The sequence below is a fragment of the Fundulus heteroclitus genome, chromosome 5, assembly GCF_011125445.2.
Source record: "Fundulus heteroclitus isolate FHET01 chromosome 5, MU-UCD_Fhet_4.1, whole genome shotgun sequence".
Classification (NCBI taxonomy): domain Eukaryota; kingdom Metazoa; phylum Chordata; class Actinopteri; order Cyprinodontiformes; family Fundulidae; genus Fundulus; species Fundulus heteroclitus.
Genome location: NC_046365.1, coordinates 2,600,456 through 2,616,523, shown reverse-complemented (window position 1 = coordinate 2,616,523; position 16,068 = coordinate 2,600,456). Strand labels below are relative to the sequence as shown.

At 39.5% G+C, this 16,068-nt stretch overlaps 2 protein-coding genes across 5 annotated transcripts in view; one reads left to right on the top strand and one right to left on the bottom strand.

Moving 5' to 3' along the window:
• Positions 1–16,068, top strand: part of si:dkey-9i23.8 (galanin receptor type 1) — a 114,896-nt gene that overhangs the window by 2,850 nt on the left and 95,978 nt on the right. For 3 of the 4 annotated variants that reach the window (XR_004931001.1, XR_004931000.1, XR_002427089.2), the window contains exons 2-3: positions 2,058–2,290; positions 3,332–3,420. The gene's annotated coding sequence lies outside the window, so the exon portion shown is untranslated. Of the gene's footprint in view, positions 1–2,057; positions 2,291–3,331; positions 3,421–12,977; positions 14,156–16,068 lie in introns of those variants that run through there. The other variant, XR_002427090.2, reaches the window with a different exon arrangement.
• The window catches only part of LOC105917893 (glycine receptor subunit beta-like), a 43,966-nt gene continuing 30,784 nt past the window's right edge, over positions 2,887–16,068 (bottom strand). The window contains exons 6-11 of the mRNA XM_036136719.1: positions 15,072–15,154; positions 14,840–14,977; positions 9,792–9,944; positions 6,016–6,164; positions 5,420–5,578; positions 2,887–3,619 (exon numbers count right to left, since the gene is read on the bottom strand). Coding sequence (XP_035992612.1) covers positions 3,326–3,619; positions 5,420–5,578; positions 6,016–6,164; positions 9,792–9,944; positions 14,840–14,977; positions 15,072–15,154 — 976 coding nt within the window. The 3' untranslated portion in view covers positions 2,887–3,325. The remainder of the gene's footprint in view (positions 3,620–5,419; positions 5,579–6,015; positions 6,165–9,791; positions 9,945–14,839; positions 14,978–15,071; positions 15,155–16,068) is intronic.

Below are 16,068 nucleotides of genomic sequence, written 5' to 3'. Positions count from 1 at the left end.
GTTCGGTACTCCATACTCCCGGAGTACCCCACACAGGATCCCTCTGGGGACACGGTCGAATGCCTTCTCCAGATACACAAAGCACATGTAGACTGGTTGGGCAAACTCCCATGCCCCCTCCAGAATCCTGCTGAGGGTGTAGAGCTGGTCCAGTGTTCCACAGCCAGGACGAAAACCACACTGCTCTTCCTGAATCCGAGATTTGACTATCCGACGGACCCTCCTTTCCAGAACCCCAGAATAGACCTTACCAGGGAGGCTTAAGAGTGTGATTCCCCTGTAGTTGGAACACACTCTCCGGTCCCCATTTTTAAATAGGGGTACCACCACCCCAGTCTGCCAATCCAAGGGAACTGCCCCGGATGTCCACGCGATGCCGCAGAGCAGCGTTAACCAACACAGCCCCACAACATCCAGAAGCCTTAAGGTATTCAGGGCGAATCTCATCCACCCCCGGGGCCTTGCCACCGAGGAGCTTTTTAACAGCCTCGGCAACCTCAGCACCAGAGATGGGAGAACCCGACCCAGAGTCCTCAGGCTCTGCTTCCGCAATGGAAGACGTGTTGGTGGGATTAAGGAGGTCTTCGAAGTATTCCGCCCACCGAAACACGACGTCCCGAGTCGAGGTCAGCAGCACACCACCCCCACTGTAAACAGTGTTGGTACTGCACTGCTTCCCCCTCCTGAGATGCCGGATAGTGGACCAGAATCGCTTCGAAGCCGTACGGAAGTCTTTCTCCATGGCCTCTCCGAACTCTTCCCACGCCCGAGTTTTTGCCTCTGCGACCAGCCGAGCCGCCTGCCGCTTGGACTGCTGGTACACATCAGCTGCTTCCGGGATTATGACAAAAAAAAAAGGCCTCTCCTCGCCTCCTCCCTCCTCATAATGACCATCCGGACGCACCACCTCCTCCAAGACGAGAGGAATTTCAACATGGAGCACAGCTCTGTGAGGGTGTTGTCTAGTATTTGAGACAGCCGCAAGATTCACCTTTTAACAAGTTTTTTTTTTTATTGTGGAAAACTTATATTCTTTTACCTCTGAGTTACACATTTAATAAAGGCAACAATCATCTTACTCATTTAAATATGCATTAACATTCATGAGGTGCTCTGCATGGACCATTTATGGTTGAATCTGTAGAGGGCAGAACATGAGGCGGAACCTGGTACGCAAACGTTCAGGTGCAGCTGTAATCAAGGGAAATTGCTTGCTGTTGTGCATCTTTTTATAAATCAGAATTTTTATTTTTTATTTTTTTTGCCGTACGTCATTCTCAGCTTTAGGGCATATACAGACTTTTAGTATTGATCGTATGCAGTGTTTTAGAAGTGAGTCCCCAGATCATTTATGTTAACTCAAAAGTAGTTCATAATCAGCAAATTTAAACTTAATCAGACATTTTAAATAGTGTGGTGTGCATTTGTAAACCGTCCCCATGAATGAATTGTTTGTAGAACCAGATTTCACTGCAGTTAAAACTTTAGGTCTTCGGGAACGTCTCTACCAGCTTTGCACATCCAGATCCTAAACCTTTGGCTTTTCTTCTTGGTAAAAGTATATCAAGCTTGTTCAGATTGGATGGATAATGTCTGTAAACATACATTTTCAAGTATGGTCACCGATTCTCCATTAGTGTTAGACCTGGACTTTGACTGGGCTATTCTAGCACATGAATATGCTTTGATTTAAACCACCCATATGTAGCCCTGGCTGTATGTTTAAGACTGTATTAACGGAAGGTGAACCTCACCCCCTGAAGAGGTTTTCTTTCAGGATTCCCCTGTAATGCTTCTTACTCTGTAACCATGTGCTTTCCTGCTCTGCTGTGTTTTGGTCCAGCTGGCTGTGTTCTGCTCTCTGCTCTGCTCCACCAATTAGTAGGAGCAGCTCCACCTGCACTGACCCTAATTACCTGCATGGCGTTTACCTGTCACTCTGCCTCACATAGCCAGTCTCTGCCAGATTCTTCAAAGCCATTGTGTTAGTAGACAATCCAGTGTTTCTTGTTTGCCTTGCCAGTTTTGACCTTGTTTTGTTTTTTTGGACTCTCCAGTTGGCCTCAGAATTCTGATCATCGACCTCCTGATTTGCCTGCTGACCAAGCCCTTTCCCTTGCCCATTGGTTGCCTCTGCCTTTGGTTCTGACCCACGCTTGGGTTTTGGATCCCTGTATCTGTTCAGTGTGGAGCTCTTCTGCTGTGCTGCCTTCTTCATACAACCAAGCCCTCAGTCAGAGCCATTGGATCGACAGATCAGTTGCGGTGCAATCTTCTGGATTTTGAGAAGGTTAGTGGCTTTTATGCAGTACACCTTCACTTCCACTGAGTTTATCTAACCTCTCACTTTTATCTACAGTGGTTATTCATATTTTACTGTTTCTGGCAGTTTTCAGTCAGTGATCATGATTTTTAATTCTGTAAATTAACTCCTGAATTATTGGGCCTTCAAACTCAGTATAACATTTAGCTCTGCGTGAGCTAGACTTCTGCGTGGGTGGAGTGATCTTACAGTTGGCGTCACATGAATCGGTCCCTATAAATTGCCCATAGGTAAGAGTGTGTATGCGCTTGGTTGTGTGTCTCTGTGTTGCCCTGTATTGGATTTGAGACCTGTCCAGAGTGCACTTTGCCTCTTTCCCAATGATCTCCAGATTCTTTCTGGAAAACAGATTAGGTTTCGTTGGCGTAAACTCCCTTTAGGTTACATTTGCTTAAAAATGAAGAAAATAATGGTTGTTATGTTAAAGTCTGTATATCATTCACACACACACACACATTCCTAACAGGGAATAGTGCTACCTAACCACCATCACATCAGCAGTATTTCAAATGTAATCTGAATGCAGGACTTAAGAATCAGGATCAAGAAATTAAAGTCCAGTCTACATTTTTGAAATTTTATTACGTAAGCATGTATTTGACATTACTGGCTAACTGAGACTTCTATACAGTTTCTATAAAGAACAATAAGCATAGTCTAACTGGTCTGACTGTAGCATAGTTTAATTAACACAACATTATTTTGGAAGACAGAGATATACATGCAACATTTGCTCATCTACAGGCAGAAGGCAAGGCCAATTAAACAGCTGCAAGGTTTCAGGTTGTGCTCATTTACAGTTACAGGAAGAAATAGCAGTCATTACAGTTTTTACATGGAGGTATGAAATATAATAACATTAACTTTAGTATGAAATACCAGGACAAAATTCAGGATATTAATTTGCGAAGTCATTCACCAGTTAGGTGTAATATCAGTACAGTTAGTTTATGCCATGATTCAGATGATTTTAACTTGAGTTGTTCTTCCTCTTAATCTCTTTCACAGATAGACCGACCAGTAAACCACATTAAAGAAGAGAAAGGTGAAGGGAAAGAGAGCTCGTGCATAGAGGTCAATGCGTTTAGCAGCATGAGGTATGACAGGTTTTGGTGGAGGAGGTTTCTTGTTGGTTTTGTTCTGAGACTTGAGAGCCCCTGTAACCTCAACAGGTTTACCGTAACAGTCAAAGTTGGAAAGTTCAAAGTCTCGAGGTAAAGATCCCACAATGCTAAAGTCATTGGAGCGGAGGTCCGACTTGGAGGTACAAACTTTCTTGCAGCGATTTTCAACCACCTGTTAAAAGAGGAAACCTAACTGAGTAAAGTTGCTAATAAACTGTACATTCCGTTAGGAGCACAATAACACCCTGCTATGCTTTCCACAATCTGTACAAACCATTAGAATGTGACTTAATTGCAGCAGTTTTGGAAAACCAGATGATGCAGCTGTACTCTTTGCATTTCTTTTCTCACAGCTAGTTGGCCCATCCCTGAGTCCCTCTTAAGGAGATTAACATGTTCTAAAGGAGATTAGCATGGTTCAATAGCAATTCTAGCTTTGCACAGCTGCATAAAACCTTGAGTAACGTAGTGTTACACTGGTGAAGATTCTCAGTCATCCAGGTCATGGTCATTCCAAAAAAGTAAAAAAAAAGAAACAACTGGACTTTTTTCCGAATTTTTAAGACGTTTCGCTTCCTATCCAGAAAGCTTGCTCAATTCAAAATGTCTGGAGTAGTGTGGAAATCCAAGCTTTATAGCACTGCCCAACAAAGGCCTTGTAATGGCTTAGATAACATGCAAATTCAACCAAAACAGGTCTACCCCCTTGGTAATGGGGAGTCTCCCCATTACTAAGGGGGTGGACCTGTTTCTATAAAGCTTGGAACTCCACACCACTCCAAACATTTTGAATGGAGAAAGATTTCTGGATAGCAAGGGAAATGTCTTCAAACTTCGGAAAAAAGTCCAGTTGTTTAGTTTTTTAACTTTTTTGGAACTTAGTGTTACCCTCCCACACTTTTAGGTTTGCACTGTTGTTCAGCTGGCTAAAACAAAATGTCTACGACGCTTTTTCATTGCTTACGACAAAAAGAAATTCAAATGTTAGGGAATGTGCTATATGTGTTGTAAAAGCATATATAGAGGAAGAGAATTAGAGGACGGCCTCCCATCACTCTTGCTAAAATAACAGTTTTAAAACTACAGTAATCAAGTGAGGAGCAACAAGACTATGAAGCAGCTGAGTGCTGGGTTTGTACCAAGGCTGACTAATTATTCAGCTAATATCGGCTTGTTTGACTTTAACCTGTTGCTCTATTATTAGCACGCTATAAAAAAAAAAAAAAGGTAGCGCAAGATGTGAAAACTATGACTAAACCTAGGAAGTGTTGATTTTTCTACTTCCCGTATTTTTTGGACCATAAGGTACATCGGATTATAAGGCACATTAAATATTCTTCCCAAGGGTGTAATATGACGCCACCTCTCCGCGGACAGAGTAGTTGGACTACACTCCCTTTTTTTTCCAACATAAGGCCAAAAATAAAGTAACTTTTATATTAAATTAACTTACTTGGTTTGTTGTTGCTAGCATGTACTCCAGGCGTGGGCTGCCTTACATGAATGCACTTCTAGTATAGACATTACAGTCAGGCAGTCTTACAGACAGCTCAGAGGTCTGATCAGGTAGTGACACAGTGTACCGTAATGCTTCAACTATCCAATGAGCAGAGTGACTTCCTTGGTAACCGTGTAAGTCGTACTTACACATTTTAACAGATTTTTGAGCACATTGTACCACATAAAATCCGCCAGTAAGCACAAGTACAATAATCATACATAAACTCACGGATTATCAGCCGCACCATCAAATATTTAGCAAATTTAAGAATTTTGAGTGCACCTTATATGAATCAAATTTGAAATAACAAATTTATATTAGAGAATATTTTAATATAGTGATAATTTTAATATGTTATTTTTAGAAGCAGAAGATATAGCTGTTGTATTTCTGTTTTGAGTTAAAGCAATTTCATTGTTATACAGTACATGTTCTGAATACAATCTAAGTTCATCTGTAGGTTGCCTTCACCTGTAAAGTGTTGACATGGATAGGTGTTCCGCCTGTCCCATTGACTGTGTTGTTAGTTTTATTTGAAGGCTTTTTAGCTTCTTGTTCTTTTAATGCTTTTTCCTTCGTGGCCATTTTGGCTTTCTCCTCTTCAATCAGTTTGGGACTGTTCAGGAAAACCTAAATAAAAAGGAAGAAGGGTGGTTAGGGGAGTAAAGAGAGAAACTAGATTCAAGCAGACAATGTGATCTTTAAGAGGACATTCAGGACTTTACTCATTATTTGTCATTGTTGATACCTTGATATCTGTTCATGGGTTTTCAGACCTCCAACTTAGACGTATTGGTACCGCTTTACAAGTAGGCTCTCCTTTATAAATGGTTAATAAATCACCCAGAGATAATAAATCAAAATTCATCTAGATTTGCTTATATTAAGCATTTCAGACAAAGTTACTACTAAAACTGGTCAGTCTTATCAGCCATCTACAAGGGGAGCCTTATTTGTGTGTGTGTGTGTGTGTGTGTGTGTGTGTGTGTGTGTGTGTGTGTGTGTGTGTGTGTGTGTGTGTGTGTGTGTGTGTGTGTGTGTGTGTGTGTGTGTGTGTGAAAACCAACCTGCACAACGGCATATTCCACCAGAGAGGAAAACCCAAAGAGCAGACAGGCGATCAGCCAGATATCAATGGCCTTTACATATGAGACTTTTGGTAGCTCTGAAGCCAAGGACATGCTCTCACTGGACAGAGAGAGAACTGATAAAATTCCTGGAAAGGAGCAGATAATCACAGAAACATGTTTTATCACATCAGAGGGAGGCTTTTTTGATAACCTAGCTCCATTATTTCAAGGAAAAGACAAAAGAAGAAAAACTATTTTTAAAACTTATATCTCAATGTAATAAACCAGACATAAAAAAAAATTAACAAATTACTCATTTTCAACTGTATAGTGGGTTGATGTTATAACTGATGATTGAAACATTTAATAGCACAGTTTAATCTATGATTTGTTTAATCTATAACTTATTTTACTTTGTAATTATTTTGTCTTTTGTTAGTTTTATTTCTTTGTCCGGACACTAAGACCATTTTGTTGTAATAGCTAAAGGCTGGTTCACACAGCAGGGTTTTTCGCCTGATTTTTGCCCTGATCTTCCCCTTCCAAAAGGCGGTGCTTATCGGCGTGCCTCTTAAAATCATCTTAAGAGATAATCCTGCCGTGCGTGGTGTGTTAAGTGCGGTCAGGTCCACTTGGTGGAACGTCAGGATATTCAACATGTTGGATTGTCTTGCCCTGATATCCTAGCATGTGCGGTGTCCTCCGAGGACAAATGAGCAAGCGAAGTGAGTGATTCTTGAGACGGTGAAAAAACTAAACTCTCCTCCATTTCACTGTGCAGCAAGCGTAGAGGCCCCGATTGCGTTGTCTCCGCTTCTTTAACCAACGGCTTTTCTTTCTGTTGTGTGTTTTTCTCTGTTAAAATCGGTCCACAAACTATCGCCATTATTCGTCCCGTTCATCCATGTTTAATTTTACTGAACTCACATTTGATCTTGAGAGGATTCACAAGATTTCCCATCTGACATCTGAATGATCTTAAGGGAAATCTGTTCATGTGTAGTGTGTTGAGCTTGTCGTCTGACCGGACACCACACACTGTACCCGCAAACATGTTTTTATCTAGGATTTTTTTTATCCTTATGTGTGCTATCTCCCAGGCTTTGAAAATTGGCCAACTATTTTAAAATCCTGCTGTGTGAACCAGCTTTCACAGGCTTAAATCTGAGTCAATTGGACTTTTGCTCAGATTTTCTGAGAACGTTTCAACACCTACAGGTGACGGTAGCGCAAGAGTTAGGGGTTTCAGGAAAATAACTGCTCCTGGAACACTCGCAAGCAGGCGGAGCCAAGTGGTCCGGAACCAGTTTGAGCCGGTGGAACTGGGCCATTTATCAATTCAGGCGGTCTGCGCTTGAGGACCCAGTAGTTGGAGCACAGCTGTTTCTAAGGACATGGAGGTCCATCCTCCTAGGCACATTTCAAATCAGCTGCAAATCAATGACCCACCCGTCACTCTCCTGGGTCGTTAGAAGCTATAGCTTGGTGTGACTGGAGTACATGCTTACCTCAATCATGAGACTGCATTTGGAAGACGTTCTAGGACCAGGTTGTACACCCTGGTGAATTGATAGTGCAAGCCTCCCCCTCTGTTTAGTTATGGCTTTTCTCTTTTGACCAAGATGGCTTCTTTCAAACCATCTGTCTCTCTGTTCAAAATCTGGACATAATTATCATCAAAAGTTTGTCCTTTGCTCCTGAGGTGCAAGTGAACTGCTGAATCTTGTCCTGTGCTGCTGGTCCTCCTGTGCTGTGCCATGTGTTTATGTACAGTAGTTGGTGTTTAGTTTCTCCAATGTAGGAGTCTGAGCAGTCCTCGCTGCATTGGACCGCATACACAACACCGCTTAGCTTTGGTCTTCTGTCTTTGGGATGAAGCGGTTTTTGTCTGAGTGTCTTATTGTGTTTTGACAATTATTCTCCTGGATGTCTCAGAAACCTCTGAGACACATGGAGTGACAACGTTTTTGCATCTGTTTCATCCTCTGTGTTAGACGCAGTGTTGTTGTTTTTTTCTGCTAGCTGTTTTGGCTGATTCAACAAACGCCTGACATGCTTTTGTTTTTGTCCTGCCCTGTAACAAAAGGAATGTTATTGAATGAACTCTGATTTCTGATAGCAGAGAGTTTGTGTTCCTGTTTTCCAGGAATATATTCTGAAAATACAACAATATTTTGTTCTATTTTGAGAATATAATGTATAAAAAGAGACTGCCATTTTTTAGGGATGTGCCATATGCAGAATACTGAAAGATTTGGCAAAATACCTTTTATTAATGGCCCTACTGTTACTGTAGAGGTTAATCTTCACATTCGTTGTTTCTTCTTAATTTCTTATTTAACCTCTTCGTTTAAATGACTGACACAGAGCCTGTTTTACGCGTGTAACAACCTTCTGTCGTATCACGGTCGCGTCACGGTAAAACTACCGTGTTGCTCCGTCCGCCATCATTTTATTTCCCTCCACAACACAAGTACAAATTTCTTCTTCACGGGCAATACAAAACCACAGCGCCCTCTACAGCCAAAATGCATATAACAGCACTTTCTTCACAGAATGTCTCCGAATCTGCAATAACAAAACAAATGTACTCGTTCTCAAACTACTTAATACAAAGCAAAAAACATAACACATTGATACATAACATAAATCAGTGATTGATGTCCAAATTTCACAAAATGGCGCTTACAGTTACTTTTCTTCGCCAAAGCCACCAATGTTAACACGGTTATAAAAAGAGACAATCCATTAGGGTCGTACAATTTTGCCAAAAATTTTAATTGTGATGTATATCAACCATAATTGTGATTTAGACTTTTCTCTGCATTAAACATAAGCAGCAACAATGGCCTGTAGATAAAGATGTTTGAACACAAGGATTTTTTAAAACCAGAAATGTGACTGTTTTTATAAATCAGAATATTAATCAAGAGAACATCTTGTTGTGTTGGACATTGATTTTTATTGAATATATAGTGCAAAGTGCAACCAACAAACAAGCCTAAACAGTTTGACCAGTACCTGCTATGGTGAGATTCCTGAAAGTTTCTTGTAAAAAGCATGATTATGTAAACTCAAACCAATAATAAAATGAGATTATCTCACTGCTGCAACTCGCTTCCCTTCCATGTGGAGGCAAACCCACTAAACATGTCACCAACACCTAAAGGACGCAAATTATCCATTCATTGTTACATGTATGAGGGAAATCCAGCAAAGCCATGTACAATGCAGACGAATCTCCCGGTGGCTCTATGGTTCCCCAGGAGTGAATGCTGCTTGTCGGGACTTTGAAGCAATCAACTGGTTTCCTTATATACGACATTTTTGACCAATCTTTATAATCTGACCCAATCTGTATATTATTGATTGAACTTGACTTTGTAAAGTGCATTGAGATTACATGTTTCATGATTTGGCGCCATATAAATAAAATTGAATTGAATTGAAATTGAACATAACCAAAAACTAAAAAAATTTAATTATATTGCAATTGTGATTAATTGTCCAGCCCTACAATCCATCCATTCAATTATGGATGGATGTGCAGGGAGGGGCACAAAATAAAATATCGTCAGGAGCTGGAACGCACAGGGGACTGGTTGCTATTAGTGACAAGGTATGGTTATACCTGATTGGTGTAAACTCTGCTTCATTATAACCAAACCCAACTTGCTTGTTGAAAGAAACATATTTCAGTAAACATTCAGTAATATATTTAAAATTTTAAAAGTATTCAATGACGCCAAAGCCTGTTGGGGGTTTCCACTCACCAAGTGGTACCCGTGCAGCTGAAGCATCTGGGTTGATCCAGAATGACAACCAAGACAAAACGACAATCAGCAGAGTCGGAGCATAAACTCCCATCAAGTAGAAACCAACTTGTCGACGCAGTGTAAAAATCACCTCAACACAGGTGTAGTACCCTGGAAAAAAGTCACAAAAAACAGTGTGTAGCAGTTCCTTTGTCTGAACTCCTTTCTAAACTGCAGTAAAACCGTTTGAATATAAACACTAACAGGGATTATTTCAGAAAGTGTCTTTGCACTATTGCAGTACTGCATTATTTTTAGCTCAGAGTCCCAGTAACATATAAGCAGCCTTTTTTGCAACGGCCAAGTCAGCCAAATTAGGATTCCTGTTTCTATAGCAACAACTCCCTGAAACAGATAGGCAAAGTGACAATGAAGGAGCTCTCAGTGGGGGAAAAAGGCAGTTCTACAAAACATCTGATGCTAATAATGTTTCATGCCCACACAAACAACATGTTGTATGAGTGTGAGACTGAAAACACAAATGGTCTGTAGAACTTTTAGCAAAAAAACATGAAATAAATATGAAGAGGTAGCAGTCTGTCATTGTGGATTTCTGTTGATTCTCATTTTTAGGTTTTCTATTGTCACTGTATTTGTGACAATACCCGAACTTGAAACCCATCTTATAAAAATTAAAGTTGCATTTTTGTTTTACATACAGTAGATGCGAGAAGTATTGAGCAATGCTGGTTTGATGGTAGATCGATCATTCTGGTGTAAGATATCTACATTTACGCGTAAGTGCCTGAAATTAAATCATCCAAACAAATTTTATAATGTATCCAATATAGTAATCATGCCAGAGGGAAGTAGCAGATTTTCAGAAACCCTACCAGTGGCTGGAAAAGGTTTAAGGAAAGACTGAAGAGACTAATCATATCAACAAAAGACCTGGGGTCTCATTTCTAAAACATATTGTGTATTGGTTATATACTAAAAGTTTGTGTACACCCAAAAAGCAAAAATGGCGTATGTCAAAAAAACAAAAACACTGATTTATAAAACTATGCACATGGACACCAGCAAGACATTTCATGTAAAATGTAATGTAAAATGACCTGTAAAGTGTTGACATTTCCATGTTTATTTTGGAAGGGTGGTTACAGCCTTTTTAAAAAGGGGGTATTTAATATTTGTGGGAGTTTTTTTCTGAGTATGTTTTTAATTTGTTTGTATTTTACATGTGCGTTCTGAACTGCTGTCTCACAAAAATGTCATTATTGTTACATATTGACAACACTCTTTGTTTCTTGATGATACCCCCTAATAACCCTCCACTTTACCCTGTTACTGAAAAAATAACACAGAACAATGGCGTTAGGAACAAACACCATTACTCCCAACACTGGAAGTCTGGTCTCCACCTCAGCCCAGGAGCAGGCTGTTCCAAGGTGTTCCTGGAATAGTCCATCAGATAATAGGGATTACGGTGTTGACAAGCAAAGTGTAAACCTTTACCTTGTGACAGGAATTTGCACACGGTGTGTGCAGCGTACAGGCTACAAGTCTCACAACCACCAGGGGAGAACAAACAAGACTAAACTTATGTGGGATTTCCAGATCTAGACTGGCAACAAGTGATGGCTATCCAAACAGACATTGTGGTGGAACATAGAAGAAGACTGTGATCGAAATCCCTACCGACCTAATTAACAAGAAGAGAAGCGTAAAAAGTACTTCAGACAGACTAGAAGAAGCTGTGGAATATTCGATAATTAGGGATGCCATTGATCACTGAGACCCCAACCCTGCAACTGAAGAAGTGTAGTTTCTAGAAACAAAATTAGAGGTCACCATCTAGAGGATGTTCTAGGAAAAGCTAAGCTGCAACATAGAACCCTCAGAAGTTTAGCCCTCTGAAAGAAGACCAAAGCTTCAGACATCAGTGCCCATGTGGAAGGCTGAGTGGAGAGAAAGACAGACACGAGAACGCTGTCCTATTAATATGATCTTTTTCATGCTGATTGGGACTGTGGATAGTATATTAAACTGAATGGTCCTGTCAGATAGTGAGGGTCTGGGAATCGTCCTCACTGAAGGCAATACATAATGACGTCAGGCCTTTCTTTAATTGGTTCTGCAACATAAATGCTGAGACAAGACCTTCTTTACGGCATTTAAGCATATGATGGCAGAAGATAGTATGGAACAATACTCCCACTCCTCACCTCAACATGGCTCTGTAACTACCTCCCTCAGTTGAGTGCACTAATCTGTTTTACAATGGCATTGCACTAAAAAGACTCAAAGTAATCTAAGTTCTTAAAATAATCAGCAGGATCAGTTCTTGATTTATGACTTCAAAGCAAAGGTGCTGACTGAGCACCACCTGAGTCCTTCCCAAGATGCTGGAGCTTTAGTCCACTGTCACTTTAGATTGTGAAGTACCCCTATAGCAACACTAAACTGGCACCTTTTCCCAAACATGCTCAGAGGTTTGTGGCTCTGTAAAGCAAAATGTGTATTTAGAGAGGGTGGATATGTTGTTGTTTTTCTTTATCAGGTGTCGCTACAGCGAGTCACCCTTTTCCATCTAAAATGTCTTCAGCATCTTCTTCTCTTACACCAGCTACCTTCATGTCTTCTTTCACTAAATCTATAAATCTCCTCTTTGGTCTTCCTGTAGGCCTCCTGCCTGGCAGTTCCAGCCACAGCATCCTTATAGTGATGTACTCATTATTCCTCCTCTGTACATGTCCAAACCATCTCAGTCTGGCCTCTCTGGCTTTATCTCCTAAACATCTAACCTGAACTTTCCCTCTGATGTACTTATTCCTGATTCTATCCATCCTCGTCACTTCCAGAGAGAACCTCAACATCTTCATCTCTGCTACCTTCAGCTCTGCCTTCTGTTTGTTCTTCAGAGGCACTGTTTCTATACCAGACATCATCTCTGGTCTCACCACTGTCTTGTACACTTTTCCTTTCTTTTATCACTTAACACACCTGACACCTTTCTCCACCAATTCCAGCCTGCTTGGACATGTTTCTTCTCCTTATTGCCACCCTCTCATTTTTGCTGACCCTAAATACTTAAAATCCTCCACTTTCTTAATCTCTGCTCCATGTAACCTAACGGCTCCATCTGGGTCCCTCTCATTCACACGTATTCTGGTTTGCTAACCTTTATTCCTCTCCTTCCAGGTCAAATCTCTCTCCATCTCGCTGGATTTTCCTCCACCTGTTCCCTGCTCTCACCACAGATTGTGCTAAACTGGCACCATTTCCCAAATATCCTGAGAGATATGTGGCTGTGCAGAATAACGTTTTGTATATTTAGAGCAGATGGATATGGCAAACTGAATATTTGTGTCAGATGATGAACAATAAACACAGTTAAAGGGACCTGTGAACGATATTGCTTTAAAATCCAGTAGAAAGCATGTTACAAGTTTAAGATCATTGCATTGCATTATAATTGGATTAAATTTAGCTGTATGTGTTTGCTATTTAATCTTATCACAATCAATGGGAATTTAACAAGTTTGGACATCCATCCATCTTTTTTTTATTTGGTGCTTTGCTGGTTTTAAATCAAATTTTTATACACATCTTTCACAAGTTGGTGTGAAAGTACTCCTTTTCTTCATCATTTTGATGCTTTGTGGTTTTAATGTACTGTTTTACACATTTATTTAATAAGAATGTGTAAATAAACCACATTGACATGAATACAATAAGTCTTGTAAGATGATGAAGAAAAACTTTCAGGACTTTAGATGTTAAAAAGATGCTTTCAATAGCATTGCCTTTGAACATTTTGGTGAGCTTTTTTAGAAAGATGAAGCTTAAATAAGACAAAAACCCAAACTTCTTTTAAGACTTCTATACACTTAGAAGACAATGTTTGGTTATCATTCTCCTCTGCAGTACCTCATTTAGCCAGACCATTTTCACCTGTTCCATGACTTTTACACAGACACCTGTTACCAGATAATTTGAAGCCCTGTGAGTAGATGTTTCCAGCGTTCCAACTGTTTCCTCACCTTGATTCCAGCCGAACCCTTAGGACCTGTCAGTTATCTCCTGCCTCCATTCGCCTTGTATGACCCTAGACCAATTCATGGACCCGTCTCCAGCCTCAGCTCTCTCTGCCTTGCCAGACTCTAGCTGAGGTTTTTACCAATGATTGTTTGTTTATTGTTGTAGTAAACGTTTTCAAATGCAATATTGTGTCCAGTTTGAATATTGGAATCTCTGAAGTTTGAGCTTAACATCCAGGGGAAAATGACTGAATGAATAAATGGCTGAATCTGTTAAATCACACTAAGTTAGTCATGTACAAAAAATAAATTCAGCTTCGGTTTTATTTGGGACCATTAAGATCAATCTCATTTAAGAGGTTTCGTTTGAAAGAATCAACGTCATGATTATTATTTTTTATTTCATTTTAAATACATATCACATTTTATGTTTAAGGAGTGTGGGACATTTATCTCCTTTACCTTTTGTACCTTTGTGGTTTTGGGTGTTTTTTTTCCAAACTTTTTTGGGTATGAAATTGTGCTATCTGCTGCAGGACATTTCATACATGACTCTATTCAAAGCAGTGAGGGAGAGGTCTGGGTAACCGATGAAGGATAGAAATGTGGTTATATGACTGTAATGCATAATATTTACCAGCAGGAGGTTGCCTTGTTATTTTGGCTGGATCAGAGGTCACAATCTCTTATATTTTATAAAACTCAGCTGACATAAAAGGGATTAGATCCACACAAATGTGAGTAAATATGTATGTACAGTTAAATATTATGTGATATTTTAAAAAAAGATTGTTAAATTATCTCCATAATTTCTGAAAACATTTAACTCCAACAGAAAAATCAACAAAAATGCCATTAAATAATTGGTTAGAATCAATGTAAGAATCTTAAGCACAAATTTCATCAACAACATATAACTTTAACATGGTACTTATAAGTTAATAACTGTGCTGTAAATATCTAAATTTTGTTTTAAGGTATCTTTCAAAGACTAACTTAAAGTGATAAAACAAGATTACAAACCTGTTCCTTGGTAGTACTTTGTACAGTTTCCATATATTATGTCCTCTTGTTTGATGTCAAACTGTGGGAGAGCTATCTCATCCATCTGAACAGGGTCTGACTGCCACATGAACACAAGATCACTGGTGGTATAGCCAACTAAAACAAAGAAATTGACTTAGGTTATATGTACATATATATTCACACTAATAAACATGTTGGTATCACATAACATATATGTGTTTGCACTCACAGCTCTCCAGCTGCATCTTACAGCGTTGTGTGTCCATAGGAAAGAGTGTGAGATCCAGGGGACAGGACAGAGTGACTGAAAGTCTGCACATAGGAACATGCATAACACACATCCAAGTGAACAATCATTATAAAGTAAACATAAGAATCATTTTAAGATAAGATTTTTTTTTTTACGGATCCACAGTTTTTAGACAGGATCCAGAGGAGCCAATGAGACCTAGTAGGACATCCACTAATAAGCCACAACAGAAAATCCCATTTCCTTAAACAGAAAAATAATTATACATAAAAAAACAGATTTGACAGTATTTGCTACATTTTTAAGGGTTAATTTCTATAATTATTTTTTTCTGAAATGTCTATATTTTAAATGACAACATTAAAACAAATGATAGATTCTGCCTTTACTTAATTCCAAATTTCCAAGGTTAAAATCAGAAAAGTCACATGGAATGCCCCCTGAAACTGAAAGACTGCCTTCAAAACTCAAAAGTTTCTCACAGACTCTGACCTCAAAATCCAACATGGCTGCCACATACAAAAATATAGACAGAAAGTAATTTTGTTCCCTATAAAATCCGTCACACAGAGCTCTGAGTCACATGTTTTCATGAACATGTCAATTCTGATATGATAGAGATACAGATCTAAGGTTCGAACTCCAGGGTCAAAATTCAGTCCCACCACAGTGTACATCTGCAAGCATATATGCTTCTTTTTCTCCTGCTTTTTGCTACTTAGTGTTGTATTTCTCAGTCTGATGTCAGAGATAAATGACTAATATTTATGATAGCAACAGCGGGTCACAATAGCTTTCTTGTGTTGGATCTCTAAAATAGTGCCCTCACACATGTATTAAATACATCAGTATTTTAGAAGTGTCAGTATTTCTGTCAGTCGATGAGTAACATGATGACTTTGATAAGAAATACAGTAATGACAAAGTTTAGTAGTTCAGTTTTGCCAGTTTACAGCAAACACTGTTTCCTATCCAT